Source organism: Mus musculus, chromosome 3 (genome assembly GCF_000001635.26).
Source record: "Mus musculus strain C57BL/6J chromosome 3, GRCm38.p6 C57BL/6J".
NCBI classification, from domain to species: Eukaryota; Metazoa; Chordata; class Mammalia; order Rodentia; family Muridae; genus Mus; species Mus musculus.
The window spans coordinates 87,796,619-87,823,355 of record NC_000069.6 but is presented as its reverse complement, the minus strand read 5'-3'; the positions used below and the strand labels follow the sequence as shown (position 1 = coordinate 87,823,355).

General features: G+C 51.9%; 1 protein-coding gene and 1 long non-coding RNA gene across 6 annotated transcripts; both read right to left on the bottom strand.

The window, feature by feature from the left end:
- Positions 1-281: 281 nt before the first annotated feature.
- Positions 282-2,814, bottom strand: Gm40086. The gene is made up of 3 exons (XR_867413.2): positions 2,418-2,814; positions 787-988; positions 282-311 (listed from the first exon to the last, which is right to left on the bottom strand). It is a non-coding gene; the product is annotated as a predicted gene, 40086 (long non-coding RNA).
- A 4,440-nt stretch (positions 2,815-7,254) lies between these two features.
- Insrr (insulin receptor-related receptor) lies at positions 7,255-26,448 on the bottom strand. 5 transcript variants are annotated; one of them, XM_006501451.1, is made up of 22 exons: positions 25,848-26,448; positions 22,467-23,018; positions 20,674-20,977; positions 20,445-20,587; positions 20,139-20,283; positions 19,138-19,352; positions 18,831-18,957; positions 14,547-14,785; positions 13,912-14,079; positions 13,628-13,823; positions 13,422-13,463; positions 13,123-13,343; positions 12,789-12,925; positions 12,546-12,708; positions 12,312-12,417; positions 11,722-11,774; positions 10,174-10,403; positions 9,683-9,832; positions 9,416-9,575; positions 9,041-9,170; positions 8,774-8,908; positions 7,255-8,221 (listed from the first exon to the last, which is right to left on the bottom strand). In XM_006501451.1, exons 1-22 carry the CDS (start codon positions 25,930-25,932, stop codon positions 7,981-7,983), a joined length of 3,942 nt encoding a protein of 1,313 aa, XP_006501514.1. In that variant the 5' UTR covers positions 25,933-26,448; the 3' UTR covers positions 7,255-7,980. The 5 variants fall into 5 exon arrangements, with proteins under 5 accessions (XP_006501514.1, NP_035962.2, XP_006501515.1 ...); NM_011832.2 differs by having other exon boundaries at positions 9,683-9,793; positions 25,848-26,405; XM_006501452.2 differs by having other exon boundaries at positions 7,260-8,221; positions 22,467-22,869; positions 25,848-25,927.
- Positions 26,449-26,737: the final 289 nt, after the last annotated feature.

The following is a 26,737-nucleotide window of genomic DNA, read 5'->3' as shown; positions in this document are numbered from 1 at the left end:
TAACATCCCTCACCAGGCGGCAGGGAGCCCCAGCACAGCCTCTGTCCCGCCCCGAGGGCTGGCTACAGTGCTACATTGCATAGCCGCCTTCCCAAAACTGTCCATCTCCTGCACACAACAGGAGTATTTTTACCTTTAGAAAAGATGACAGCCGGGCTGGAGAGATGGCTCAGCGGTTAAGAGCACTGACTGCTCTTCCAAAGGTCCTGGGTTCAAATCCCAGTAACCACGTGGTGGCTCACAACCATCTGTGATGGTTGTGATGAGATCTGATGCCTTCTTCTGGGGTGTCTGAAGACAGCTAAGGGGTACTTAAATAAATAAATAAATAAATAAATATTAAAAAGTAAAAGATGACAGCCTTCTTTCTGGGAAGACTGGATGTGGCTACCAAGGGCTCCCGTAGATAATGGCTAATTTTCATCTAAAGGGCGGTCTACACAGAGAAGAATGAGCATGGGGATGTGTGTGTGTTCACAGGCTGGGATGTGGCTAGTCCAACAATGGCTATCCTGACAGAAACACCAAGAATGGCGTGGCTGTTCAGTCCACAGCTGGTCTTCAGCATATGTCAGAATCCCAAAGAAAGAAATGGGTTCTGATGCCAGCACAGGAATGCCTCAGCAGCAGGTTAGATGAATTTGCCAGTAAGAGCAAAAGCAAGCAGGCAAAAGACAAATCCTTCCTTCTTCCGTTTCCTTTACTTAGCCTGCCACCAAAAGTATGGCCCAGATTCAGGGAGGCTTTTCCACCTCAGATGATCTGGAATTAGGGTGGGTCTCCTACCTCAAATGTTCCCGCCGAGAAAAATCCCTCCTAGGGGTACCCAGCTGCTTCTGCTGTAGTTGATTTCAGATGGAGTCAAGTTGGCAGCCACAATTAGTGCCATGTTTGTCATCCTGGCACTTGGGAGGCTGATGCAGGAGGATCAACATAGGGTCCAGGAAAATCTGTTCCAGGTCAGCCAGGGTTACACAGTGAGACCTGTCTGGAAAAATGAAACAAAGAAGAACCTCAGGCAGAAATGGCAGGGCTCAGTGATGGCACGGGGCCCAGTGAAGGCCAGAAGTCAGGTGGTCTCTTCCATCCATTGCCAGAGCACGCTGGCCCTTCCTCCCCTTCCCCCTTCTTTATTTTTTTTAAAATATTTTTATTTTATGTAAATTGTATTGTATGTGTCTTGCCTGCATGTATGTGTGTGTGAGGGAGTCATATCCCCTAAGAGTGAAGCTATAGACAGTTGTGAGCTGCCATGTGGGTGCTGGGAATTGAACTCAGGACCTCTGGAAGAACAGTCAGTGCTCTTAAGTGCTGAGCCATCTCTCCAGCCACTTCTCTTTCTTCTCCCTTCTGAGATATTTTGCTTATGGAAATTTACAGAGACCTGATTTGCTGTTGGAGAAAATTGCAGAAAGCCACAGGAAGGTAGGAACAGGGGTTGGGGGTTGGGGGTCACGGTGCTGCTGTTAGAGGCTAGAGCAGTTGGAGCTCCTTGCCTGAAGGCCAGGTCTGATGGTGCTAGAGCCAGGAGTGTCTGGAGAGGTGGAAAGGGTTCAATAAGACATCCAAGAATTCTGAGTCTGGAGAGAGTAACAGATTCTTTGTTACTTGAGTGTGAGATGGAGGTGATGGGGACCAGTGGAGACATATAGAAGATCCTTGCAGGTTCTTCAAAGAGTCTAAAAAACTTCTACATACTCTGAAGGACTCTATGATGCTAAGTCCACAAAGGATCTCGGGGTCAGAGAAGGCAGTATTAAAAAGATGGGGATAGGGATGGAGAGATGGCTCGGCGGTTAAGAGCACCGACTGCTCTTCCAGAGGTTCTGGGTTCAATTCCCAGCAACCACATGGAGGATCACAACCATCTGTAATGGGGTCTGATACCCTCTTCTGCTGTGTCTGAAGAGAGCGGTGGTGTACTCATATACATAAAATAAATAAGTAAATAGAAGAAGAAGGATCTTGAAAGCCCAGAGGATGAGAGATTCCAGGGCTCCTACTTTTTGTCTAGCCTGGCTCAGTGTGTAGACCAGTGGATTGCTGTGGCCCCTTAATATTGCTCCTATATTTCGGTCACCCCAACCATAAAATTATTTCATTGATACTCCACAGCTGTAATCTTGCTACAGTTATAAATTGTAATGTAAATATCCGATAAACAGGTCTGATATGGGAATCACCTAGGGGGGTTGCGGCCCACAGGTTGAGAACCACTGGTGTCGACTTTGTTTCAAGCTGTAAAAGCCACACTGCAGATTCCTTCCTGCAGCCCCGGGGCTGAGAGCTTTACATCTAGCTTGAGCAACACCTCACAATGCCCCACAAAGCCCTGAAGATGACTTGGATGATGTCACTCCGTGAGCTGTGGAGTAGACTTTCAATGGGAAGATGTGGTAGATGGTATAGTACGTTACCATGCATTGCTCTGTACTCTGCTTTTGGCTCAGATTGGCTTCAGCTCGTTGTTTAGTTTTCTTCCCCCTCATGAATTCATTGAGCACTGAATATGCACCTATATGCACTGGTTGAGAGTGATAAAAGATGCAGGAGACACATGAGGGCAGAGGTGTGTACACAGGTTAATAAATACAGATGTTTCAGGGTGACAGCTGAGCTAGAAGCATGGGTGAAAGTCAAAGCATCCAAGGAGTGGTCCTCTGTCCAGGGACGAAGTTACTAGAGGGGTGGAAGTCAAGCCACCTGTCCTCACAGCTTCCTGCCGACAGCCAATAGTCAGGATGACAGGGTGGGATAAGTGTCAACAGACTACCTTTTCTTTTCTTTTCTTTTCTTTTCTTTTCTTTTCTTTTCTTTTCTTTTCTTTTCTTTTCTTTTCTTTTCTCTTCTCTTCTCTTCTCTTCTCTTCTCTTCTCTTCTCTTCTCTTCTCTTCTCTTCTTTTCTCCTCCTCCTCCTCCTCCTCCTCCTCCTCCTCCTCCTCCTCCTCTTCTTCTTCTTCTTCTTCTTCTTCTTCTTCTTCTTCTTCTTCTTCTTCTTCTCTCTCTCTTCTCTCTCTCTCTCTCTCTCTCTTTCTTTCTTTCTTTCTTTCTTTCTTTCTTTCTTTCTTTCTTTCTTTCTTTCTTTCTTTCTTTCTTTTTCGAGACAGGGTTTCCCTGGTTGTCCTGGAACTCACTCTGTAGACCAGGCTGGCCTCAAACTCAGAAATCCACCTGCCTCTGCCTCCCAAGTGCTGGGATTAAAGGCATGCGCCACCATGCCCAGCCAGATTTTACTTTGAGCCCCAGCTCTGCCAGCTATTCATGTCAACTATGGGTCTCTGAGCAAACTGACTTCACTTCCCTAAGGTCCAGTTTCCCATCTGTAAAAATGTTGGCAACAACATGAGGGGCTGACTGTAGGGGGGTGGGGAGGGCTTGCTTCTAGCTGCTTCCTTCTGGCTCCAGCACTTGTGAGCAGTCCCTCCCCTTCCCTGACAGTCCCACCTCTACTCCCAAGACCCAGCCTGGGCTAGAAGCTTCCTCCTGCCACTGTTTCTCTTGCTTAGCATTTTGCTTTCAGCTGTCACAGCAGTAATGCCAACCCTTCATATTCAGGGCAGTCTGAGGAAACACCTGGAATGGCTTCTGTTTGCCTATGGAGACACTGTACAATGACACATGACACCACATAGTAGTGGGGACGACCCTGGAGTTGTTTCAGAGATATATTGAAGATCAACAGTGGGGAGAGAAGGGTCAGGCCTAGAGGAAGTCTCATAGGATGCAAGCTGGGCCTGGGGATGGCTGGTGCTGTGCAAAGTGGAGACCGGGACGCTCTCAGCTGGGTTGAAGGTGGCATGTGCACAAAGCAGGGTAGCTCATTACTCTGGAAGGGCCCACTGGAGTGGAAAAAGGGAGGCTTCAATGCTGTGGCCTAGAGGCCAGGGAGGGACATGTTAGAGACAAGGCCAGGGAGTGAGAGAGCCTGGAGGGTTTTGCTGCTGCCTCTCAGGTGGGCTGGGCCTTCATCATCTGCTGCATGATCTCAGGCAAGTCCTGACCATTGATGCGGCCCTTCTGAAAACAGGTGTAAACAAACACACTTTGGCTGTAGCCTAAGATACTGTGGAGAAGAGCAGCTAGGGCTGTGGTTCTGAGCGGATCACAGTGGGAATTATTTGGAATGAAGCTCCAAGGGGTGTAATGTCCATTCATACATGTGAGGAGAGCGGAGCAGAGGCCAGGGAAGGGATGGGAAAGGAGACTAGACTCTGGCCACCACTATAGACAGAAGCTGATCCCACAGCATTGAGGACACCCTCCCCGACTACGTGTGACCCCTCCCCCCCACACAAGATGCTTTAAGCAGAGAGGCTATCAGCCCACTGCTGGGAATGCCTCACAAGTGTCTGCTTTGCTGTGCCCCCTCCTGTCTTTTTCTCCCCAGCTGGAAGATGTCACAAGGTTACAAAGTCACACTGCCGCTCCTGAATCCAAGAAAATCTACTTTTCCCACATCGCAGGAGGGAAAATGTCCCTGGGGAAAGTGTGTGAGAGACCCCGTGGTCCACAGTCCGAAAGCAGGTTAGAGGGGACCAGGTCCAACAGCCCCACTGTTAGCCATGTGATCCTCTGGAGAGTGTTCATTTAAAAGCAAACTCTCTGCGTTTCACTCTATAAATGATGGATATTCTTTTAAAAAGAAAGAGAAAATGCGGGCGAGAAGAAGGAGGAGGTAGCGCATTGATAGTCCCGTCAGGCAGTGTCAGGCAGTCCTATCACTCACACTCACGGGTGCTGCCTGCGCTTGCACCTATAAGTGCAGAAAACTGATTTTGCAGCTCACCGTGGCTGTCTCTCATGCCTCTCTATGCACTTCTGCAGCATCTTTTCAAACGACGCCACAGTTAACGAATGGTGACAGTAGTGCCCCAGGGCTTACAAAGCACGTGTCACCATGGTCTCATCTCAGGCCTGGCCTTCCACGCTGTAAAATCTCCACATTGCTGCCTCAGCCCCGCTGCTTCCGGAGTGGCTGATGCCCTCTCACACTGACTTTCGGAGGCTGAAGCCTACACCAGCCTCACTTCCTGCGCTCAGCAGCTTCTTGTCCTGACTGACCCCATGTGTGCTCAGCTCTGCTTTTTGTCTCATTCCTTTCTGGACCTTCATAGCTTCTGGATTTGAAAAAAAAAATATTTATTCTGTATGTGTGTGTTTACGCAGGCACAGGTACCTGCAGAAGCAGGAAGAGGATGTTGGATCCCCTGGCACTAGAGTTACCGGTGGTTATGAGCTGCCTGACAGGAGTGCTGGGAATTGAACCTGGGTCCTCTGGAAGAGAAACAGGTGCTCTTCCCTGGGGAGCCATCTCTCCAGCCCCAAGCTCCTTGGTTTCTCCTTGGTTTCACCTTAGTCTTCTGAGTCTCAAGCATCCCTCCTCTTTCTGCCTTCAGCTCTACCTGACCTCCCTCTGCTCTAGTTTTGCTTGAGGACACAGAACTACCACACCCTAAGAGGACAGGCCTGGATAGGCCCTGGCTCTCGGAGGAAGGAACCCTTTGTTTCTGGGAATGAGTAAACCGAAAGTCTTGTGTTCTTGCCAATGGGCAGCACCGAAGGGCAGACCCACACTGAGAAGTATCCTAATAATCTTCTAGCTTGCTTCCTTAAACACTCTGGGGTCCCCAGGGACATGCCATCTTGCCTGTATCAGGGCTCGTCTTGTTTCTCCTCCTGCCCGAGGTCCACTACTCCAAAGGCCACTCAAGCACCTCTCTTGTTTCTTTAGGTCCCTGGGTTCAATCCCCGGAGGTCTATAGTCTACTTTCTCTATCCCTACAAAGACACATGGCCAGCACACTTGTGGCCAGGTTGGGGACCCGTGACAAGGCACCGGAGATGATCTAGAGGGGACAGCTAAGCATGCTGTCGTGCTATATGGTCTGCCATCTCCTCCAGCTCTGCTACCTTTTGGCTGGCCAGTGGCTGGACACTTCTTTGCGAGTTCTCTGAAATTGGAAGCTAGTACAGAGGTCCAAGGAGTCGCATTTTTACTCTCTTTAGACCCGTTTACTTCTCTTTCTCCAGTAGATGTTTATCTTTCCCTCCAAAGCCAACCCTTTTGTCTCTGAGGGGGGAAAAAGACATTTTTCTGTCCACAAACCCTCCTGCGTAATTGGAAAATCCCCAATGGAATCCAATCATCAGTTTTCTTCCTAGCTTGTTAAATCCACCGCTTTTCAGGACACGGATGGCAACAGAACTCTGAGGTGGAGCCCCAAATTGCAGATAAGCATCCGTTTTTCGGCTCTCAAACCCTTCCTGTAGCTCCCCCACTTCCAAGTTGCCATGGCATCCTGAGCACGTGCTGTCCAGCACGGAGGTTGGGAGTTGGGTGGGAGGGGCTAATTCTAATACAGCGACGAAGTGGTATCTATGTGTTGTGTGAGAGAGCAGGTTCCAGATCCAGGCTACGAACTTGGACCCGACCTCATCAAACCCAGACTTTCCCTTAGTTGCAGTTCTGGTAGCAACCATTAGGGGTCAGGATTGCATTAGTCACAATGACAGGCAAGGCTTGGGCGACAGCGCCCTGCTGCCGACCTAGAGTCAGAGAAACAGGATCGCTATGGAACCAAACATGGCTTCACACAGCTCAATGCCTGCCCCAAATCAGGTCCTGTCCTGATGTTTCTGTGGCTTCCCCAGCTGCCGCAGGACTGTGCAATGTGCAAGCCTGCTCGGTGGATGATGGTGCAGCCACATCAGCCTGGGTGCAGGGTGCTAGAAAGCTTTGAGGCCCTGGTGTTGACATGAAAGCCTGGACTGCCTCCCTGTGCAATGGCAGAGTCCTTCAAAAGCATATGAGACTGAAGTGGAGATCCCGGCCTCCCAGAATAACCACACGGACCCTGACACAGATCCTCCTCTGGCATGCATCCCTGCCTCCGCTAGGGCACTAGTAGGAATAGGGTCCCTTCTGCACTCTATGCTCTGGCCACTTGAAGTCTGTCCTGTGATGCCTGTCCAGCTTCAGCAATGGACAAAATGCAGAAGAGGGATGGAGGACGGGCTGGTTCTGTTGAGAGGCCAGATACAGAGGTCCCCTGGGGGCCTCAGCCACTTCCGGCCATGGGTGTCATAATGACGAGATTGCTCTGTGTCACTGTTGTGGTAATTCTGGCTGCTGGGGTCCTTATGGAGGCAATATTTCATAGCAGTTTTTTTTTCATGTATGGCTGCCTTTGGAAAGAGAGAGGAAGTCTATCCTGTGTCAACACTGTAGATGGAGAGATAATGGGCGGCCTGGGACCAGATACAAACAGACCTCCGTATTTATTGAGTCTTCTCCAGTCTTCCCCAGAGAGGCTGCATGGGAGATGGGAGAGAGGGAGACAAGGCTCTCAAAGCCCTAGCATCCAGGGCTAATAATCCAGGGGACAGCTGGAAATGGGGAGACTGCACATTGAGGGATGCTCTTAAGGCAAAAGAAGGAGGAGCACCAAGCTTGGGGTCCCTGGGTAGAGCAGGGGGAGAGGAGTGAGGGTCCTAGGGTTCCTGCTTTGTCCTGGTATGTGGGACAGAGGGGGAGGAGCCAACCACAGGGAAAGAAGGAATCCTTGTCCCCAGGCCCCAACATGAGTGGAGAGACCTCCCAGGCCTGTCTCTGGCCACTCATTTGCTTTCAAGCTGTTAACCACCTGAAGTTGGAGGCGTGTGTCTCTGGACCCTGCCTCCCATGAGCTAGCTTTCTCAGTCTGACCAGTGTTTCTCTCTGAGGGCAGAGCACTTCTGCCCTATGGCCTGAGAGTCCCTCCTGCTGCAGCCTCTCATGATCTCCCACACGCTGTCTCTGTGAGTCTGTGCATTTGTGAGTTCAGATGCCTCCCTTTCTGGCACCTGATCTCTGTGAGTGCTGAGCTAATTCTTGACTCGTCTGAGGGGGACTCGAGGTGAGAGGGGAACAGCTGGCCATAAAGGTTGGGTTCTGCCTTCTCTGCCCGTGGGAGGCCAGTCAGGTGGGAAAAGGTTGACTCGTCAGTGTCCTGGGCCCCCATTTGGGGCACTATAGTCTGAAGCTCCATTTAAGGTTGGTGGGGAATCAGGTTCTGCCTCAGTAGGCAGCAAGGAGGCCTGACCCCGCTGGCACTCTGGGCTGTAGTAGAAGGAGCAGAGCCGGAAAGAGGGCCGAAGCTCATCCTGTATGCGATCCAGGATGTGGACGAAAGTCGGGCGCAGGCGTGGACTATGCTGCCAGCAGAGTCTCATCAGCTCTTGTCTGGTGGGGTGAGGTGGGGTTAAAGGGATGCCAGACAGACCCCTGCCTCCCACACTACAGGATCCTTGGTGGAAGGAAGGGGTCAGAGGGGGAAAGTGAGGAAAGTAGGTAAGTTAGGAACTGGGAGCAGCTTGGCTATGGTGGCACACGCCTTTAACCCCAGGACTCGTCCCAGGACATGGGAGGCAGAGGCAGGTGGATCTCTGTGAGTTTGGGGCCAGCCTGGTCTGTAGAGTTCCAGAACCTCTAGGACTGCACAGAGAAACCCTGTCTTGAACCCCCTAAACCCCAAAACCAAATAGACAAAGAATTGGGAGTCAGTGATGTAGACGCTTTGGAGGAAGAAGGTCAGAGCCAAGGGTAGTGAGCACAGTGCAGGGATGAAGGAGGAGGGAAGTGAGCACAGTGCAGGGATGAAGGAGGAGGGTAGTGAGCACAGTGCAGGGATGAAGGAGGAGAGTAGTGAGCACAGTGCAGGGATGAAGGAGGAGGGTAGTGAGCACAGTGCAGGGATGAAGGAGGGAGGGAAGGACAGACAATGGGATGACTCACAGCTGAATCGGACAGTTCTCCAGCTCCTCTAGAACTCCACCATCCATGACAAATTTCAGCACCTGCTCATTTGATAGACCCTGGTATGGTTGTTCGGCCAGGGTCACAATCTCCCAGAGCACCACACCGAAGGACCTGGAGCACAAGAAGGACGGCCTGAGTCCAGCACTCTTCAGGCTGCTTAGCATCCCTGGTGAGGCAGTGTTCCAGGCCCTTTCCAGATGCCGCTGCACATCCCTGCAACCCTCTGCTCCCACCAGGCCCTACCAGACATCTGAGTGAGTGGTGAAGATTCCATCTTTGAGGGACTCGGGGGCCATCCAGCGCACTGGCAGTAACCCTTTTCCACCCTTGCGGTAATAGTCTGTCTCATACACATCCCGAGTCATTCCAAAGTCTGGAAAGTAAGAGTTTCAGGGAAGTCATAAGTTAGTTTCCCTGGAAGACAGTCCCCAAACCTCTCTACATTCTCTCTAAACATTGTGGAATGTGTGAGCTCAAAGGATCTTGGAGGCCATCCCTTCTCAGAGATTCAGGACTTGGGGACTTGCCTGACGCGCCTGTGAGCCAGGCCTGGTCTCCTATGGCTTAGGGAGGCTCTCTACCTTTAGACTTCCCTCATCCACCTGGTATCTACTGTACCACCAATTTTGACTGTGAAATCCTGGGACACCATGCAGTTGCGGGCCGCCAGGTCCCGGTGCACAAACTTCTTGGCAGCAAGGTAGGCCATGCCATCTGCAATTTCCCCTGCCATCTGAATCATGTCACTGAGTGCAGGCTGCGGGAGGCCGGGGTTGTTCTACAGGTGGGAGAGGGGGGCTGGTGAAGGACTTCCCCACACCCACATTGTACCCAGCTCTTCTCAACTCCCACCATCACACGGCTCAGGGTCTTTCTCATTCCAACCTCTGCCTCAGGTCTCAGAGATCGGAGATGGCTCTTGAGGTCCCCACGGGTCATTAACTCCATGATGACCAGAGTTGGCTGGCCCTGAGACACCACACCCAGGAGACGAACCTGGGACGACAAAGATCTCTGTGGTAGTCCCTCCTGTCTCTGTGATTCATGGGGAACAACACCTCAGTCTGCTGTAATTATAACCCGACTCAGATGCCCACCCTGACCCACACTCCAGTGTCATCCTAATCCTGACCTAAAATCCCCTGACCTTGACTCTTAACTCTGATCATATCTGATTATCACCATAATCATGACGTGCTCACCTCTGACCTTGATTCCAATCAAGACCCTAATAACTCTCTGGATACCCAGTGCTGTACCCTTTTCATGACTATCTCAGCTCTCAATGTGACTCTGTTCCTATCAGGATTTTAACCACAGTCCCAACCCTGACCTGGATAATTCCCTGACCTCATTTCAGACCATTTCCCTCTTACCACATGGTGACACTTGAATGCCTTCATGACAGATGCTTCCTTGAGGAATTCAACGCGTTCCCGAGCGCTGGCCAGCTCATTAACTGTCTTCAGGGCTACAGGCGTGGACTCCTCTCCAGCCTCAAGTCCTCGGGCCAGTCCCTCATAGACCATCCCAAAAGAGCCTTGGCCCAGCTCCCGGATGATGGCTATCTGCTCCCGAGGCACCTCCCACTCGTCGGGGACATACACTGAGAAGGGTGTGTGTCTGAGAAGGGGTGTGTGTAGGGAGGCAGGGGTGCATCTCTCCACAGGCCTTCATCTGCCTCTGGACTTTTTTTCCTCTTTCTTAAAGCCACTATCCAACTTTAATGTGAAAAATGGACTATTTTTCTAAAGATCCTACATCCTTTAAGATTTTGGTAACTACAGGCTCACACAAAGGCAGGACAAAGGCGTCTATGCCAGTTTTATGCTGACTTCCTTGGTACAGAAAGCAGTGAACTGTTAGTTTCAAATTAGGGCAGTACTTCTGTGTGTGTGTGTGTGTGTGTGTGTGTGTGTGTGTGTGTGTGTGTGTGTGTGCTGTACCTTGTTCTTTGAGGCAGGGACTCCTAATTGAAACCAGAGCTCACCGATATGCCTAGTCCTAACCAGTTTGCTCTGGGGATCCCTGACTCCATCTTCTTAGGCTGGAATTACCTGTGTGCACCCACGTAGCATTTATGACGGTTTCTGGGGATCCAAACAATCTTACCCTTACCCTTACCCTTGTGCAGCAAACATTTTAATTATTATCTTTTTATACTTTAAGTGCATAAGTGTTTTGCCTGCATGTGTGTGTGCCACATGTGTATTCCTCAAGACCAGAAGAAGGCATGGGGTCTTTGGAGGCAGAATTATAGACAGCTGTGAGTAGCCCTGTGGGTGCTGGGGGCTAGAACCCAGGTCCTTTGCAAGAAAAGCTGATGCTCTTAGCTGCTGTGGGGAACATTTTACTGGTGAATGACCTCTTCAGCTTTTTAGTTTTGTTTGGTGGTGGTGGTGGAGGTGGTAGTGGTGGTGGAGGTGGAGGTGGAGGTGATGGTGGTAGAGGCGAGGTGGTGGGTGTGTTGCACAATGGTGTGCAGATGGACCTGCTGAGTTATTGCATTGATACAGAATCTCCCGCGGATACAGAAGCCCCATGCTTTGACAGGGCTGGGAGTGGGGGCAATGAGCTCTGAGGGATCCTTGCCTGTCTCAGCAACCAGGGCTGGGATTGCAGGCATGTATAATGGTGTCAAGTGTTTATGTATGCTGGATATTCAGACTCAGGCACTCAGAGTAAACACTTTCACTCGATGAGCCATCTCCCTAGCCGTCACTCCCAGACCATCAGATTAGGGTGCTGTTTCTTCACCGAAGGCTACAATGTCATTTCAGGTGTGCTCTACACCGACAAGGACTCCCTTTAACTTGTCATCTGAAGGGCTCTGTTCCCAAGGCCACCTTCTCCAAGAAGGCTCTCTGGAGCTCCACTCTCCTGTGCCCACCTTCTTTCCCACACCCCCGTGTCCCTGGACTTACTGTGGGATGCACTGAAATACTCGGGGTTCACGGATGTGTACAGCGTGCTGTTTCTGCAACAGGAGGCAAGATAGATCCACAGGATGCTGTTGACCACAATTGCTCTGGCCAGCAGGACCTCTGGGGAGTCCCAAGCATTGCCAAGCTGCCCATGATACTAGTCCCGGGATCAAATAGGCTGGGAATAGGTAAAGCCAGGGGTCGAAAGAGGGGGTCTCTCTCTGTGGATCTTCTTGTGCTCACCCCAGGGACATGCGATGACATCTGTACAAGTGTATACTAGGGCTCCTGTCTTCCTCTTGTCACAGCAGAACCTGCTTGCTCGAGCTAAGGGCATGGGAACCAACAGTCCTCCCCACCCCCCCGTGCCCACACTAAAGAGTTCCTCAAGCTATAATACATTTCCAGGTTAAAAAAGAGGTGTTGTCACCCCAGCTAAGAGGTATGTCTCCTTCATACCTTCTAGGGAAAGAGTTCCTGTCTTTAAGGAAGTCCTTTCTGTTGTCTAAACTATTACTGTCTGACCGTGCTGTCCCTGTGAGATGGCTCAGGGAGAGAACGGGGTTGAAATGTGTGGGACTTGTCATCACCTCTTTCTGCTGTAGAAGAAACCGAGGGCAGCAAGTGTCACGAGCAGCATGAACCCCACAGGGGTGACAGTGAGGAAGATGCGCATCCCCCCGGTATCCTCTTCCTCTGGTGGTTGGAGGTTGGGGAGAATTGACAGGTCAGGATATAAGCTGCTCCTCAGGCAACGCTGGAGCATGGTCATGGGCAGGGCTGGTGCTGAGTGGAAATCAGATTGGGAAGCAGGTCGGCCTCACCTAGATCGGTGATGTAGAAGGTAACACCGTCAGTCCAGGAACCATTGCCAGCCAACGAGGTGGCCCGAACTTTAGCAGAGTAGTTTCCAGGGGGCAGCAGAGCCAGGTGGACTCCACCGACTTTGGCATATCGAAGACGGGACACACAAAGCACTGTGGCCTCCTGTGGACAGCACAGACAGCAGGCTGGGGAGCGGGTGGAGGTGCCGACCCAGGGTGGGATAGGGGCGGCTGGGTACCTACCTCTCCCAGACGTCGGTACTTGATTTCATACTTGAGAATGAGCCCATTGGGGTCAGGTGGTTCAAGCCAATGCAAGGTGACACTGCTCTTGCCAGCTGCCTTCCAGGCCACTTTCCCCGGGATGCCATCGGCCTCTCCTGTAGGAGGGGGCGTCTGGCAAATAGGCCACAAGCAGTTCCTCTTGTTCACGTCCAAACCCAGGCTAAACTGGGAAGTTTGGAGAAATTCCACAATCATGGGGACCGGGGAGGGTGAACAGAGCGAGGCTCTGAGACTAGTGGGAGGACAAAACCTGCTGGTTACAGAGCACTGACTGGCGTAAGGGGGCACCTACTATGTGGCATGGTGCGTGCAAAGACGAAGGTGGCGGCGCTGCAGCCCACAGTGTGCGCAGCGTGGTTGCAGGCATGGATGTCAATCCTGTACTCTGTGAAGTGCCGTAAGCCGCTCAATATCGCTCGCTCCCGGGGAACCTTGTCCTCTTGAATCTCAAAATCCGAGTTGTTTTTCCCTAGTCTGAGAAGTCCAGCTTCCCTGCGGTGCCTCTCCGAATCCCTGGCAATGGGATGAGTCAGAGATGTAAAGCCAGTTCTCAGAGCCCCTCCCACCATCCCCGCACCTGTCCCAGCTCACCTTTGGGGGTTCTTGTTGATGGATGTCACTTTCCATGGAGCCCTGGAGGAGGCCGGGGACCTTCTCAGCTCCGGGGCGCTCTATCGCTTCACCCTGCCTCCAAATCCTCCCACACCAAGGCCAGGCCCACACCATAATAGGCCCCTCCCACTAAGTCCCACCCTCTCCAAGGTACCGCCCCTCAGGCCCTCCCAACCAGATCGCACTTGGGGATGGTGATGGCATGGTGTAGGAAGTTTTCAAATTTTTTCTGGAAGGTGACCTCTTGAGCCTCCAGTGCAGGCAGGGCCTGCCCAGGAGGTGAGTGTTGGCAAGGACAGCAGCCTTGTTCCGGCTCAGCCTCCAGCGCCGGGTCTTCACGGTCGAAGCGTGTGTCGTGGCTGCTGGTGGGCAGCCGCAGACCTATGGCCACGGTGCAGAGGCGGGAAGTCAAGGCAGTGGTCCACCCGCCACTACCGAGCACCCCAGGCCTGAGGCACCCAGGGCGCACCGCGGTGGCAGTAGTCATTGATGTAGAGGTCACCGTCCTCCGCCAGGCGCTGCCACAGCACCAGGTAGTAGGTGATGTTTCCATTGCGCTGGACCGGTGGCTTCCAGCGCACCAGGAGGTGGGAAGAGGAGTTGGAGGTGGAGATGACATCTTGGGGCACCGTGGGTGCTGTGATTGTGAAAAGGGTGACGCTCAGGGGTGGGACCCTTCCAAATATTGAGCTCTTCCCTCCCTCTCTCTGTCTCTCTGTCTCTCACCGTCTCTCTGCGTCTCTGTCTCTCACTCTGGATCCACCCTCTTTTTTTCTAGAGCCTTCCTTCCCTAGAAATCATTCTGTCCTTTCTCTGTTTCAGAAAATAGGGCTTCCATGGTAGGTAAACACTCTCCTACCTGAGCCTGGACCCGACCCTGGGGAGACAATATTATTATAAAGAAGCTCAACTTTCAGTATTCTAAATCCTTCACAGGCCTCTGAGTTCACCCAGCGATCACAAGTTCAATCCCAGGCTCCCCCAGGCTCAGTGTGAAAGGAGTCCTGTCCTCTAGGGTGCCCCAGCCTCTGTGTGTCTAGCACCTGGGTGCTTCCCTCTTCCGCATCAGGATTTAGGCATATCTTTCTAGTGCCTTCAGCTCACCAGCAGGCAATGTTCGCAGGTAGACAATGGGGCTCTGGGCTCCCTGATGGGGACTGTCCTCAGCGGTGGTCAGTGTGATGGCCCGCACAAACACAGCATACTGTGTCCAGGGCTTAAGGGGGGCCAGGGTTACCCCTGGTTCCTGGGTGCGGCTGAGGGGTAGTTCCACATCCAACAGGTTCCAGCTCTGGGTTCCACAGGCATCTGGACCCACGTGTTCTGTGGCATTCTGAAATGGGCTGAATACCACATTCCCAGTATTGGGGGACCTCCAAGCTCTAGCACACACACATACCCCCCCCCCACACACACATACACACCTCCCCTCCCCCACACACACCAGCCTGACTCAGGATTCTTATAACTATGTGAGTAAGGACAGCTGTAATTCTGGCAATTCACCCACACTGTATGGCTTATGATCGTGGCCACACATCACAAATTGTAATGAAATATCCCTTGTCTTTCAGAGGAATGATTGAGCTTTTGTCATCATGAAAAGAGCCATAAGAAAAGTTTGAATTGTATTTTAAAATGAACTATAGTGGGCAGGAGAGATGTCTCAGTGGTTAAGAGCACTTACTGCTCTTCCAGGGGTTCTGAGTTCAAGTCCCAGCAACCACATGGTGGCTCACAACCATCTGTAATGGGATCTGATGTGTTTGAAGACAGCCACAGTGTATTCACATACATAAATAATTCTTTTTTAAAAAGTGGTTATGGGGGGAAAGCAAGAAGATCATTCTCATCTCTAGTGAGGTGACTTGGAGCCTGGGAGAGCAGAGTCTATTTTGGTTTTGCTTTGTCCTGTTTTAGAGAGTATTTCTAAGTAGCTCAGTCTAGTCTGGAACTTGCCTTCTCTCTGCTTTGGCCTCCTGAGTGTTTGCTGGGATTATAGCCTGTACTACCAAACCCAATGAACAGAGTGTTTTACACAGGGCCCCTGCATGGACTTGGAAGTCTATGAACCTCCCAGATTATAGGCACAGTTTTGCACATGTTTATGTTTCTAGAAACACCTTTCTAGAAGTTGGTTCCTAGCTTTCATGTCATCCTGGAACTCTCTATGTGTACCAGGCTGCCCTTGAACTCAGAGAGATCCACCTGCCTCTGCCTCCAAGTACTGGGATTAAAGGTGTGCCATCACAATTAGCTAGCTCTCAAGTCTGTCTTTCTTTCTTTCTTTCTCTCTCTCTCTCTCTCTCTCTCTCTCTCTTTTGGTTTTTTGAGACAGGGTTTCTCTGTACAGCCCTGGCTGTCCTGGAACTCACTTTTGTAGACCAGGCTGGCCTCGAACTCAGAAATCTGCCTGCCTCTGTCTCCCGAGTACTGGGATTAAAGGTGTGCACCACCAACACCCAGCTAGCTCTCAAGTCTTAAAGGTGGATCTCCAAAAGCCAAGACTCAAAAGTTCAAGGGAATAATTGAGGTGGACTTTGGGGTTTAGGCCAGAAGCAGGCCTTGAAGAGCTACCATGGGCTTTAGGGATATAAGGAGGGCTGGCTCCTGAGCAAAGAAAATAAGGACCGAATGGAAGCCATCAGCAAAGCAAGTAAGAACCGAATGGAAGACATCAGTCAGCAGGCTTTGGGGTATTACATCCGTGTTCACTGTATCTGTTTCTTTGATGGGAGGCAGAGGGGTGGAATTATGCTGAGCCACAGACAAAAAAAGTATGTGTGTGTGTGCATGCGTGTGCATGTGTGTACATGTGTGCACATGTGTAATGGTGCATATGTAGGGATGTTCTCACTGGTGCTGGTGTGTGTGGAGGAGACCAGAGGTTGGTGTTGACATTCTTTCTTCAATCACTCTCTACCTTATATTTTGAGATAAGGCCCCTCACTGAACCTGGTGCTTGCTCTTTCTATTAACCCCTGGCCAACCAACCCCCAGGATCTTTCTGGTTTTGTCCTCCAGTGCTAGTGTGACCCACAGATGCACACTGCCACACCTGGCTTTTTTGTGAGTGCTGGGATCTGAGTTCAAGGTCCTCGGGCTTGTACAGCAAGCCTCACTCTACCCACGGAGCCATCTCCCCAGCCCATGGATAGAATGGAGGCAGGTGGAGTGAGATGAGGAGAGGCCTGAGGACCTGTTCTTGCTGGAACTCAGAAGTGGGCTGGTCCAGGAGCTGGTATGGGGGTTGCAGAATAGATGCTGTGAGGGAAGATGCCTCGTGAGGTATGACACACAAGTAGGTCTGGGTCAGAGCCAAAATTGGACCAGGATTCTCAGTGTCTGCCCCTGAGGGAGCACATAACAGCCATACTGTAAAGCAGAGATGCTGGGGAGGGGCTTCCTGGAGAACCGTAGGATTCTTTGACCTTAGCGCCTAGACACAGCTGTGTATAGTTGTGTAGGTTGTGAACTGCATGCATGAACATAGATTGTCAGCCACTCACATTGCTGCCCATGTCAGTAGCTCCTTAAAGTGTGGCTCATGAGCTGTCAGCCTCAACATCAGTTAGGAGCTTGGTAGAAATGCAAGTTCATAGGCCTTGCCTAACAACCAACTCAGACTGTCAGAGAAAGGCCCAGGAATCTATATTTAACACACTCCCCATCTCCCTGTACTAAACATTTTCCTGCCATAGACCTATATGAGCCTAGGTTAGCTGAGCACCCTGTTTCTGTGGGCTCCCTTCCTGCTTCCAGCCAGACCCTGAGATGGTGCTGCAATAAAACCTTTCAGTTCTACTTTGCAGGAAATACCTCCCACATGAGTGGTTCAGGCCCTGTTTACCAAGGACAGCACTTCTTACCCCCCACAATGATCAAAAATCCATTTCTCACCAGGTGGTGGTACTTCATGCCTTTAATCCCAGTGTTTGGGAGGCAAAGGCAGGTGGATTGCTGAGTTTGAGGCCAGCCTTGTCTACAGAGTGGGTTCCAGGACAGCCAGGGCTACACAGAGATCATGTCTCAAAAAAACAAAACAAACAAACAAACAAACAAAATGAACAAACAAAAAATAAATTCTCTTATTAGGAAATCTCTTGATCTTGTTCTCACTCTTGCCCTGGTTCTGGGGATTGAACTTGGGCCCCTCACATACTGGGCAAGCATTTCTCCACTGAGCTACACACAGTCAGTCCTCCTCCTCCTTCTCCTTTTGTGATAGGGTCTTATTGGGATAACTGTGAGGCCTTGGATTTAGGAGCCTCTTGTCTTAGCTTCTGTCATGCTTTCATAGGATTGTGCTAAAAGGCTTGACCAGGAGATCTGTGGTTGAATCTCAACTTGTTTAGGGAGCAGGCCTTCTTGTGGCATCCCTCCTGATAAGGTCAGTCCACTCTCTCCAAAGAGTTAGCCCATTCTGGCCTGGAGTGTAGCTCAGCTGGTGGAGTGTTTGTCTAACAGGCATAACGGCCCTGGATTGATCCCCAGCATCACATAGACAGGGTATGGTGTGCATCTCTGTAATCCCAGCACTCAGGAGGTGAAAGCAGAAGAACGAGTTCAGAGTTTGAGGCCAACCAGAGCCAATTAAAAAGAAAGGGCTGGGTACTGGCGGTCCACACCTTTAATTCCAGCACTTGGGAGGCAGGAGGATCTCTCTAAGTTTGAGGCTAGTTTGACTTATAAAGAGTTCTACGGCAGCCAGGACTACATAAGGAGATACTGTCTGAGAGAGAGAGAGAGAGAGAGAGAGAGAGAGAGAGAGAGAGAGAGAGACCCAGCTCCTCTTTCCCTCTTTCCTTGGGCTTTAATGAAATGCTGGTAAAGACACTCATAAAAATGGCCAAATTAGTGGGTACTTCCCAAACCGCGGCTGGGACTAGAGCATGTGGTCAGCAGAGAGCGTTAGCACAGAGAATTGAAGCTTAATTAGCCTAGCTCTCCTAGCAGAATGATCTCCAGGGCTCTCAGAAACCTCTGTTGCCCTCTTCATTCCATTTAGTGAGGGGAAACTGAGGCATGGAGGACCAAGCAAGGTGAGACAGATCCAGGCTGGGGTGTGACTTGGGGGTCCTAGCTTTCTGGCTCTCCCTAGCCCAGCTGGACTACACTCTCGCCCCCCTTGGTCTTGAAAATAAATTGACTCTGCATAGCACACAAGCCTGGAACCCCAGCGTTCTTGGAGGCTGGGGTCGAGGTAGGAGAATCTTTGAGAGCTGGAGGCTAGTTTACATATTGAGAATACCAACACACATACAGAGAGAAAGAGAGAGAGAGAAGGAAAGAAAGAGAGAAAGAGAAAGAGAAAGAGAAAGAGAAAGAGAAAGAGAAAAGGAAAGGAAAGAAACTAGGGTCCTTCATCTGGCACCCCTTTCTACTCACGACTCCTTGTAATAGACAATGAAGCTGAGCAGGTCACGGGCCTCCAGTGGCTCATAGCGCTCCCAGCGCAGGAGGATGCGGTCTTCCTCCGTCAGGTTGAACACAAAACGTAGAGTGCGAGTCTGACCTGGGCAGAGCAAAAGAAAAGCACCTGCTTCAGGGTCATGCTGCCGCTGACCCCACCCATGGCTGCTCACCCCTTGGGTTGATCCCCTCGGTATTTTAGTGCACGTGTTTGTGTGCGTGCGTGCGTGCGTGTGGATCTGTAGTGTCCTGAGCGCACACTTGGGTTTGGGCGGGGCCTTACAGGCAGCCCGATCTCCATTGGTCCGGGGGTTGATTTCAGCCTTGCTCTGCCGACCTCTGGTTCCCGTCACCTCCTCCAGTTGGTATATGTGCTCCAAGCAGAGGCGTGGGTTGAAGGCGAAGTATATTTTGCCCACGGGAATGGTGAGCCCCGCGGTCACCCAGGATCCCAACTGTTGCAGGTTCTGGTTGTCCAATACGTAGAGAGTGTAATTCCTGGAGAAAGCCAGGCGCCTTGATGTGCAAAGTGACAGAGGCTCCGGCAGCCAGGGGCTGGCTCATAAGTTCCCCTGCAGGGGCTGCACTGAGCACAGGTGCAGTCTGCCAGCCACTCACATTCATGAGGGGCCTCAGGGACACCCCCTCTGTGCCACTGCTGAGCAGTGTGACATCCTGACATTCACCCACCCTCTCTCTGCCGACCTTGCCAGTGAAGTGGGGTCAACAGTTTGTCTCTTCCCTTCTTCATCTCACTTTAACTGTGCACTGGCTGTGGGGGACACAGAAGCTAGAACTGGCCAGCTTGTGAGTACCCCTAGGGGGTCACGATAATATGCAAGGAGACAGAAGAAGAAGCCACAGGGAAGCACTTGACTGATGATGATTTAAACTTTTTTACTTTGAAAATACTGGCTACTTTGTGAGCAGACCTCCTTTGCTAGGCGGCAGGGACTTACACCCAGGCAGGTTCACCCTGCCCCTGAGCTGTCAGGTGATGCAATCATGGCCCATCCTTATGGAACAGCCTGAAACTCTGATTGCCTGGACCGAGTTCTAGTCACTGTTTATCACACTTTGCATACAACGGCATAACAATTGCAGTCCTAGAACACAAGCTTCATTTTACAGATGGAAGACCTCAGGACCAGAGAACTCAAGCAACCTCCCCAAACACACACAGCTAGCAAACTAACTTCAGAGCCTGTTCTCTTCACCACTATTCTGAGAATGTTGGGGAAGGGGGCGGGGAGGTGCCGGTCAGCCTGATTTCTGACCCCTTACCCATCCACCATGGAATCTCCCCGGATTAGTTTGAGGTTCTTGAAAAAGCCCAGGGTCACGAGTGCAAAAGAGTGCTTGATTTTGAGGAAGCCAGTGATGGTCTCCACCAGACCCAGGTTGCGTTGAAGCTCTGGCTCCAGATTGTCTGGGGATGAGGAAGATAGTACTGGAGCAGGGCCAGGGAGGGTGATGGGTCCACAGGGAAGGGAGCTGGAGGGACAAAGGCGGTATGAAGGAAGGGAGGGATGAGGGGGAACCATGCAAGGGATACAATTGGGAGGGGGCATGGCCAGGAAGAGTACTGACAGCCTTGGCGAAGGTTGAGGATGAGGTTTCCCTCCACGTGGGTGCAGCCCACCAGGTCCTGTGTGGCTTGGACAGAGTCGATGGTCTTTGTCCCAACCTTGCACTCTTTGGGGCACAGGCCCTCACACTTATGGCAGAAAATGCTGGTGGGACAAGCGGACCCGTTTAAGCCTTGGACCGATGAAACTGCTTGGACCTTCGGACCACCCCAAGGGTATCCCCCCCTCACCTGCTGCCATTGCGGGTGAAGCCTGGAGGGCACTGAGCTAGGCAGCTGCCCTCGTAGATGCCGAAGGTGGTGGCAAGTCCAGGAACCTCACGCAGATGAGCGCAGAGCTCCGCGGTGACACAGCGCCAGGACTCATATTGGTAGGTGCCCGGAGGGCAGGCTCGGAGGCAGACTCCTTGGAAGTAGAGGTGGCGGCAAGCTACACAGGCTCGAGGGTCTTCAGGCTGGCTGCAGCCCCCCAGACACTCACTGTGGCAGCAATCACCGCCTGCTGTGCAGGCCATCCCTCGGGGGCAGGGACACACTGCGGGCAAAAGACGTTAGCAACCCCTCAGTGATGTCCCTTTCCAACCCTGGCCCACCCCATCTTGAGGTCACATTCTCAGCATCAGACATCTCCGATTCAGATTGCAATACTAACTTTGTTTCTTTGCACCCGTAGATGCTTAAAGATCAGCGTGGGACACCCCCCCCCATGCTCCACCTCCCACAATGCCTCCTTGAGAGGATCAGAACCCAAGCTGTGCTGTGTGCTGTCTGCCTTTGATCCCAGCATTTGGGAAGCAGGAGCTGGTGGATCTCTATGAGTTTGAGGCTAGCCTGATCTACATAGGGGGTTCTAGTCCAGCCTAGACTATACAGAGAGACCCTCTCTCAGAAAAAAAAGAAAAACAGAGAGCGTCTCAGAACTCAGGATGGAGCAGCGACCTTGTCCACCAGGATTGCTGCTCTGCAGCCTGCCGTCCTGTCTAGGCTGCCCTGTGGTGGCTTGGTATGGTGCCAGGGGGAACCAGCTGGCCACTCCTGATCAGCTAGGCCAGGGCAAGGTGGGTCCAGCCAGGGCCTGTTGACATGGTACACAAATTAAGAGGACATGCAGCAGCTGTGTTTACAGCCAACAGGGAGGCAGCTCACTGCTGATACAGCAGGGATCCGGTTATTCTCCTGCCTGGAGTCGAGGCTAGAGGTGAGGGGGGCAGACCTTGAGCTGGATGAGAAAGGCTAGGTAACCCCAAATCCGCTCCTGGCTTCTGGAAGGTCTTACTATGCTCCCCACTTTCTACACTGCTTTCCTTCTGTCTCGTGGGCCTCCTAGGTCACTGCTTGCCCTTGCCTGTCCTGGTCTTTCCATCCCTTCTTCCTCCTTTCTGTCCTTAGCACCCCATCTCCATATTTCACTGCTATCAGCCTGATCACCAGGGGGCCAAGGCCTTTTACTGATACCACGGTCCTGGCTCTGCTCTAACGCTGTGTGGGCTCCCACCCTCCTCATCACAGCTGAGAGGACACAGGCACAGAGACGCCAGGTGAGCCTGGCTAGTGAGCAGAGGTGAGTCCAGGCCACCTGGCTGCATCCTTGGCTGCTGCTCCAGAAGACAGTTTCTTGGGCTGACTTCCGTCCACTGTGTCTACCCTCTTCCCAAACTCCCTCCTTACCTACTCTCTGCCTGCCTGATGCCCCATTAACTATCTAGTTGCTCTGAGCTTCAGTTAGTTTCCTTTCTTGGAAAATGGGATAGTGAGGGTACGTGTCTCGTTGGAAGGGTAAGGATTTAAAAACAATGGCAGCAAGCCAGGCATACTCTGCACTTAGGAGACAGAGACAGAGGAATTAGGTGTTCAAAGCCAACCTCAGCCACATGTCAAGTTTTAGGCCAGCCTAGACTATATTATATATTGTCTCAAAACAAACAAACAAACAAACAACAAAAAGTGGGACAGCAAAGGCCAGACCCACCCTTCCCCAGGCCTGCCTCCCTGTGGCTACAGCCACGTTCTATGCAAGTGCCCACCTTTCTGACAGTGGCTGGACGTCCAGCACCTGTAGTCAGTGCGCCCGCTGAAGGTGGTTCTCGAACAGGGCTCACCAGCAGCTCCCAGCACACCGGGGCACACGTCTGCACACTCCTCGCCCAGCTTGTTTCCTACAATGTGGTTGGTACCAGGTGCAGGCTGCAGCAGACCCCAGTCAATGGTGGAGAGATGGCAAAGTTCCTGGTTCTTCTCCACACGCACGGCCCCACGCAGCACGGCCCCAAGCGACGGCAGCCCGACGTCCCGTAGGTGGGGCATCTCAAAGATAATGAGTGCGTAGCCCAGGAAGAGCCGGGTGCCTCGGATCACAGTGAGGTTGGGGAAGAGGTCTCGAAGGCTCTCCAGGCCATAGACTCGGAACAACAGCAGGTAGTCAGTCACCTGGGTAAGGCGAGGAAAGCTGAGGCCTCGGAAATCCTCTCCAGTGGCAGCAAACATAAGAAGGATCTGCAGGTGACCCTCCACCACACTGCAGTTCTCCAGCCGACGGAGCTCGGTCACCTCCGAGCGGATATCCAGGCTGGGGCACACTGTAGGCACATGTGGGCAGACAAATGAATACAGTGCAGACCAAGAGCCTTGTCCCCGGCAGCTTCATGCTGGTAGGAGGACAGAGTGGACAGTACCAAGTTCCCTTACATGCTTGCTCACCTCCTTCACCTCAGCGAAGACCTTTCCCTCTATCCTGCTTAAAACTATCTCCCTGCTCTTTTGGTGGGGGTCAGTGCTAGCTATACAAATGTCACACCATTGAGCTACATCCCCAGCTCATGGCGTTTTGAGACAGGATCTTACTGTGGTCCAGTAGCCTGGAACTCTGTCCTCCTGGCTCTGACTCCTGAGTCTGTGTGTACCACACCCCATTTTCCTGTAACTCTCAACTATCTTGTATATAACTTGTTTATTTATTTTGTTGATTGCAAGCTTCAGGAGGGCAGGGATTTCTGTTTGACTCACTCACTGCTAGACCCTAGTTCACACACAGTGCCTGATGTAACGTTTGGTGCTTGGTGAGTGTTTGGTGAGAAAATGAGGGCAAACTGTGCCTGGGAGGCAGTAAGTACTGAGTACTGAGTACCGAGTACTTCTGTCTCTGCCCTCAGGGACCCAGCCTGCTGGTACCTACATCATTTTTGCTTTTGAAGGGGAGACAGTCCATAGCTCCTCTTTGTCAAAGCAGAGGTCCTCACTTCATCCCCTCAGCCTGACATTCTGGGGTGTAGTAAAGCTGGTCCCCATCCACCATTCTAGTCTCAAACCTAGAAAGGCTCCTTAGGTCTTTGGCCTGCAATCCTGGGGCCCAGGGTCCTTGTTCTAGCTCTGACCCTGCATCACTTCCCCCTCAGGCTTAATTTCTCTTAATTCAGCAGCAAGTCACAGGAACGCCTGTGGGGCTGCCCAGCATGGCTGCTTACAGTTCCAACCCTCTCTTCAAGGTTCTGGCTGTTCTAAGTCAATTTTGCATCCCCCCCCCCCCCGTGCTATCCAGTTCAGGATTGGAACCTCTGGGCACTTGGGACACTATGGGACATGAACATCTGGATCCTGACTCTACTGTTTCCTTTGGGACTCAGTCCATTTGTCTTTTTGTTAAGGCTTTTTTCCCTATAGGGGCTGGATGCTTCCTCACTTCCTCCTAAGGAGAGCTTGCAGGGTCTTCCTGTACGATGCAAGTCTAAAAGCTTTGGTGTAATTTTCTGGTCTACTTCCTCTCTCCTCACCCCCCCCCCTCTCTCTCTCTCTCTCACACACACACACACACACACACACACACACATTGGTACCATACCCCGCATTCTTCCATACAGGCTAGCCCAGTCCCTCCTGCCTTAGCACTTGACAAGGCTGATTTGGATGGGATGGAGGACAGGAAGACCTGTCTTCCTATACATTCTCTCTGTGGTCCATGCTCGACTGTCGGCTGTTGCACACGTGCGTGTCCACATGCTTGCGCACACACTAGACTAGGCAGGTACATACACAGAAAAAGAAGAGAAGGAAAAACACTTCTGTTCCCTCCATGAAAGCCAATTAGGCTCTTTGAGGCAGGTGGGGGGGTTCCCTCAGGCGCCCACTTCCCATCATGCCTTAGCCTCTCCAGAGCTCCCCTAATGTGAGACATTGGAAAAACAAATCTAAGACCTTTGCAGATTAACCCCTGCCTGTCCTCAGGCCAAGCTCCAGGGAGAGCTTCGCTGGGAAACAACAGCTGGGCTCCTTGACCAAACACTAACTCCCAGGGCATGCTTGCTTTATTTTGACAACTGTGCTCCTGCCTAGCATCTGCTGTGCAGTGTCCTGGCACAGAAGGAACAGGGGTAGGGCGTTCAGGTAGATCACCATGCATTGCAAATCTTCTGGCCTCTTTCATGAGACACCTTACCCCAGTCCATCTGTATTATCCTTACAGGAAAGGGAGCCCTGGCTTGGTCCTGGAAGCCCCCACTTAGAAGAATGTTTTAAGACCCTTCCCGTTCCCAGAGTGTTGAGTTCCCAAACTCTGTATGGAGGACAAAGGCAGATTAAATGATGGCGTTATACACTTACTGTTTCCTCTTCTGTTGCTTCTTCTTTGTCCCACATAGCCCCTGGCAACCCATGAGGGGCTATTTGGTCTGCATTAGTCCCACTCCCACTCCCTAGGTGCCTTTGGTGAGAAGTGTGAATCTGAGGTATATCACTGAGTTACGGAGGAGAGGCAGTCCTCTCTCAGACAGCCCTCCTGCCCACAGTGGGACCCCAGGGTCCCCACCAACACAGATGAAAGCCTGGGGTGCCAGAGCTCAGGACTTGCCCTGGGTCTGCCTCTCCTGTCTCTGAGCCTACAATCCACACAGTAAGTCAAATTGCTTAATGGTGCCTGGTTTTCAGCTTCGATCCCAGCCTGCCTCTTATCAGTCAGTGGCCCTAGAAGCAACCTCCAATTCTCAGTCTCATTTTGGTTTAAACTCAGACTTTACTGGGATCGCGGTTTCACTAACAGCCGTGAGTTGAAGAACATCTGTTCGTTCCATTTCTAACTCCTTAACCTCTTAGGGGAGCTGAGAGAGAAAACTCTTCATATAACAGTTCTAGCTGGCAAAAAGTCCTTCTGAGAGCTGATCCTCGTCTTCCCGTCCCAATAAAGACTAACTAGGAATCAGTTGTGCTGCACACCTTCAACCCCAGCTCTTGAGAGGTGGAGGCAGGTGGATCTCTATGTTCAAGGCCGGCTTGGTCTACAGATAGAGTTTTAGGACAGCCAGGGTAACACAGAGAAACCCTGTCTGGAGACACCAAAACCAACCAACCAAAGACTAAGTTAAGTATAGGTGTTCTGGAGGGAGATGGGGGTTAGACGGACGTTGCTGGGGACTCACCCTCTAGTGTGTCCAGGCCAGATCCCAAGGACAGCAGGCTCATAAGCAAGTGTACTCCCCAGGGCCACAGAGCAGGCACTGCCATGACCTCAGCCCTGGTTGTCTTCCAGGTATCCTCCAGGGAGAAAGGAGGATGCAGACCCAGGTTCCAGTGTGAAGTGGCAGGGGTGGGGACGACGACGACACACAAAGGCAAAGGGATTAGAGATCTCAAATAGAGACCGCGGGAGATAGAAAAGAATTTCGGAACAGAGGAAACAAAGCCTGTGACAAGCAGCTAGAGACAGCCTCAGTGTGGTCCAGAGACAGATACTGGGACAGAGATGCAGATAGGAGTGGAGGAGCCTCAGAGAGGCATCCAGAGGGAGGATGATTCAGAACACAAAGATCCAGACAGTCCAGGCAGTCCTGAGGGGAGGCAGAGTGGAAGCCCCCGGTGAGCCCCGGGAGTGCCCCAAGGGGCGGCAGCGGGGTCCCGAGACACCCGCAGCACTCCACCCCGAGACACTCCGCGGACCTCCTGGACATGCAGACTTCCACTCTCGGTCGACCGGCCGCGGCTGGTGGGGCAGAAAGGCAGGGACCTCGCCCAGCTCCCGCCCTTTCCAGAAACGGATTGGTTTACGCCGCCGCCCGCCGACTTCTCTGTTCTCTCCGCCCCTCCCACCAAGTCAAGGGAAAATATTTAGCCTGTCAACTGAGGGAGGTGGGGGACAGATGTGTTGGGGAAATAAGGTTGGGGGCCAAGAACTGAGCTCTGGAACCCCTCTCTCTGTCTCAGTTTCCCTCTCTCCCCCATCCCCACCCCCCCAACCCGCTCGCTGCAGATCTGGAGGGAGCGGCTGGGCTCCCTGGCTTGATTTGCAGGGGAGTTCTGGAGTCCAACAGGT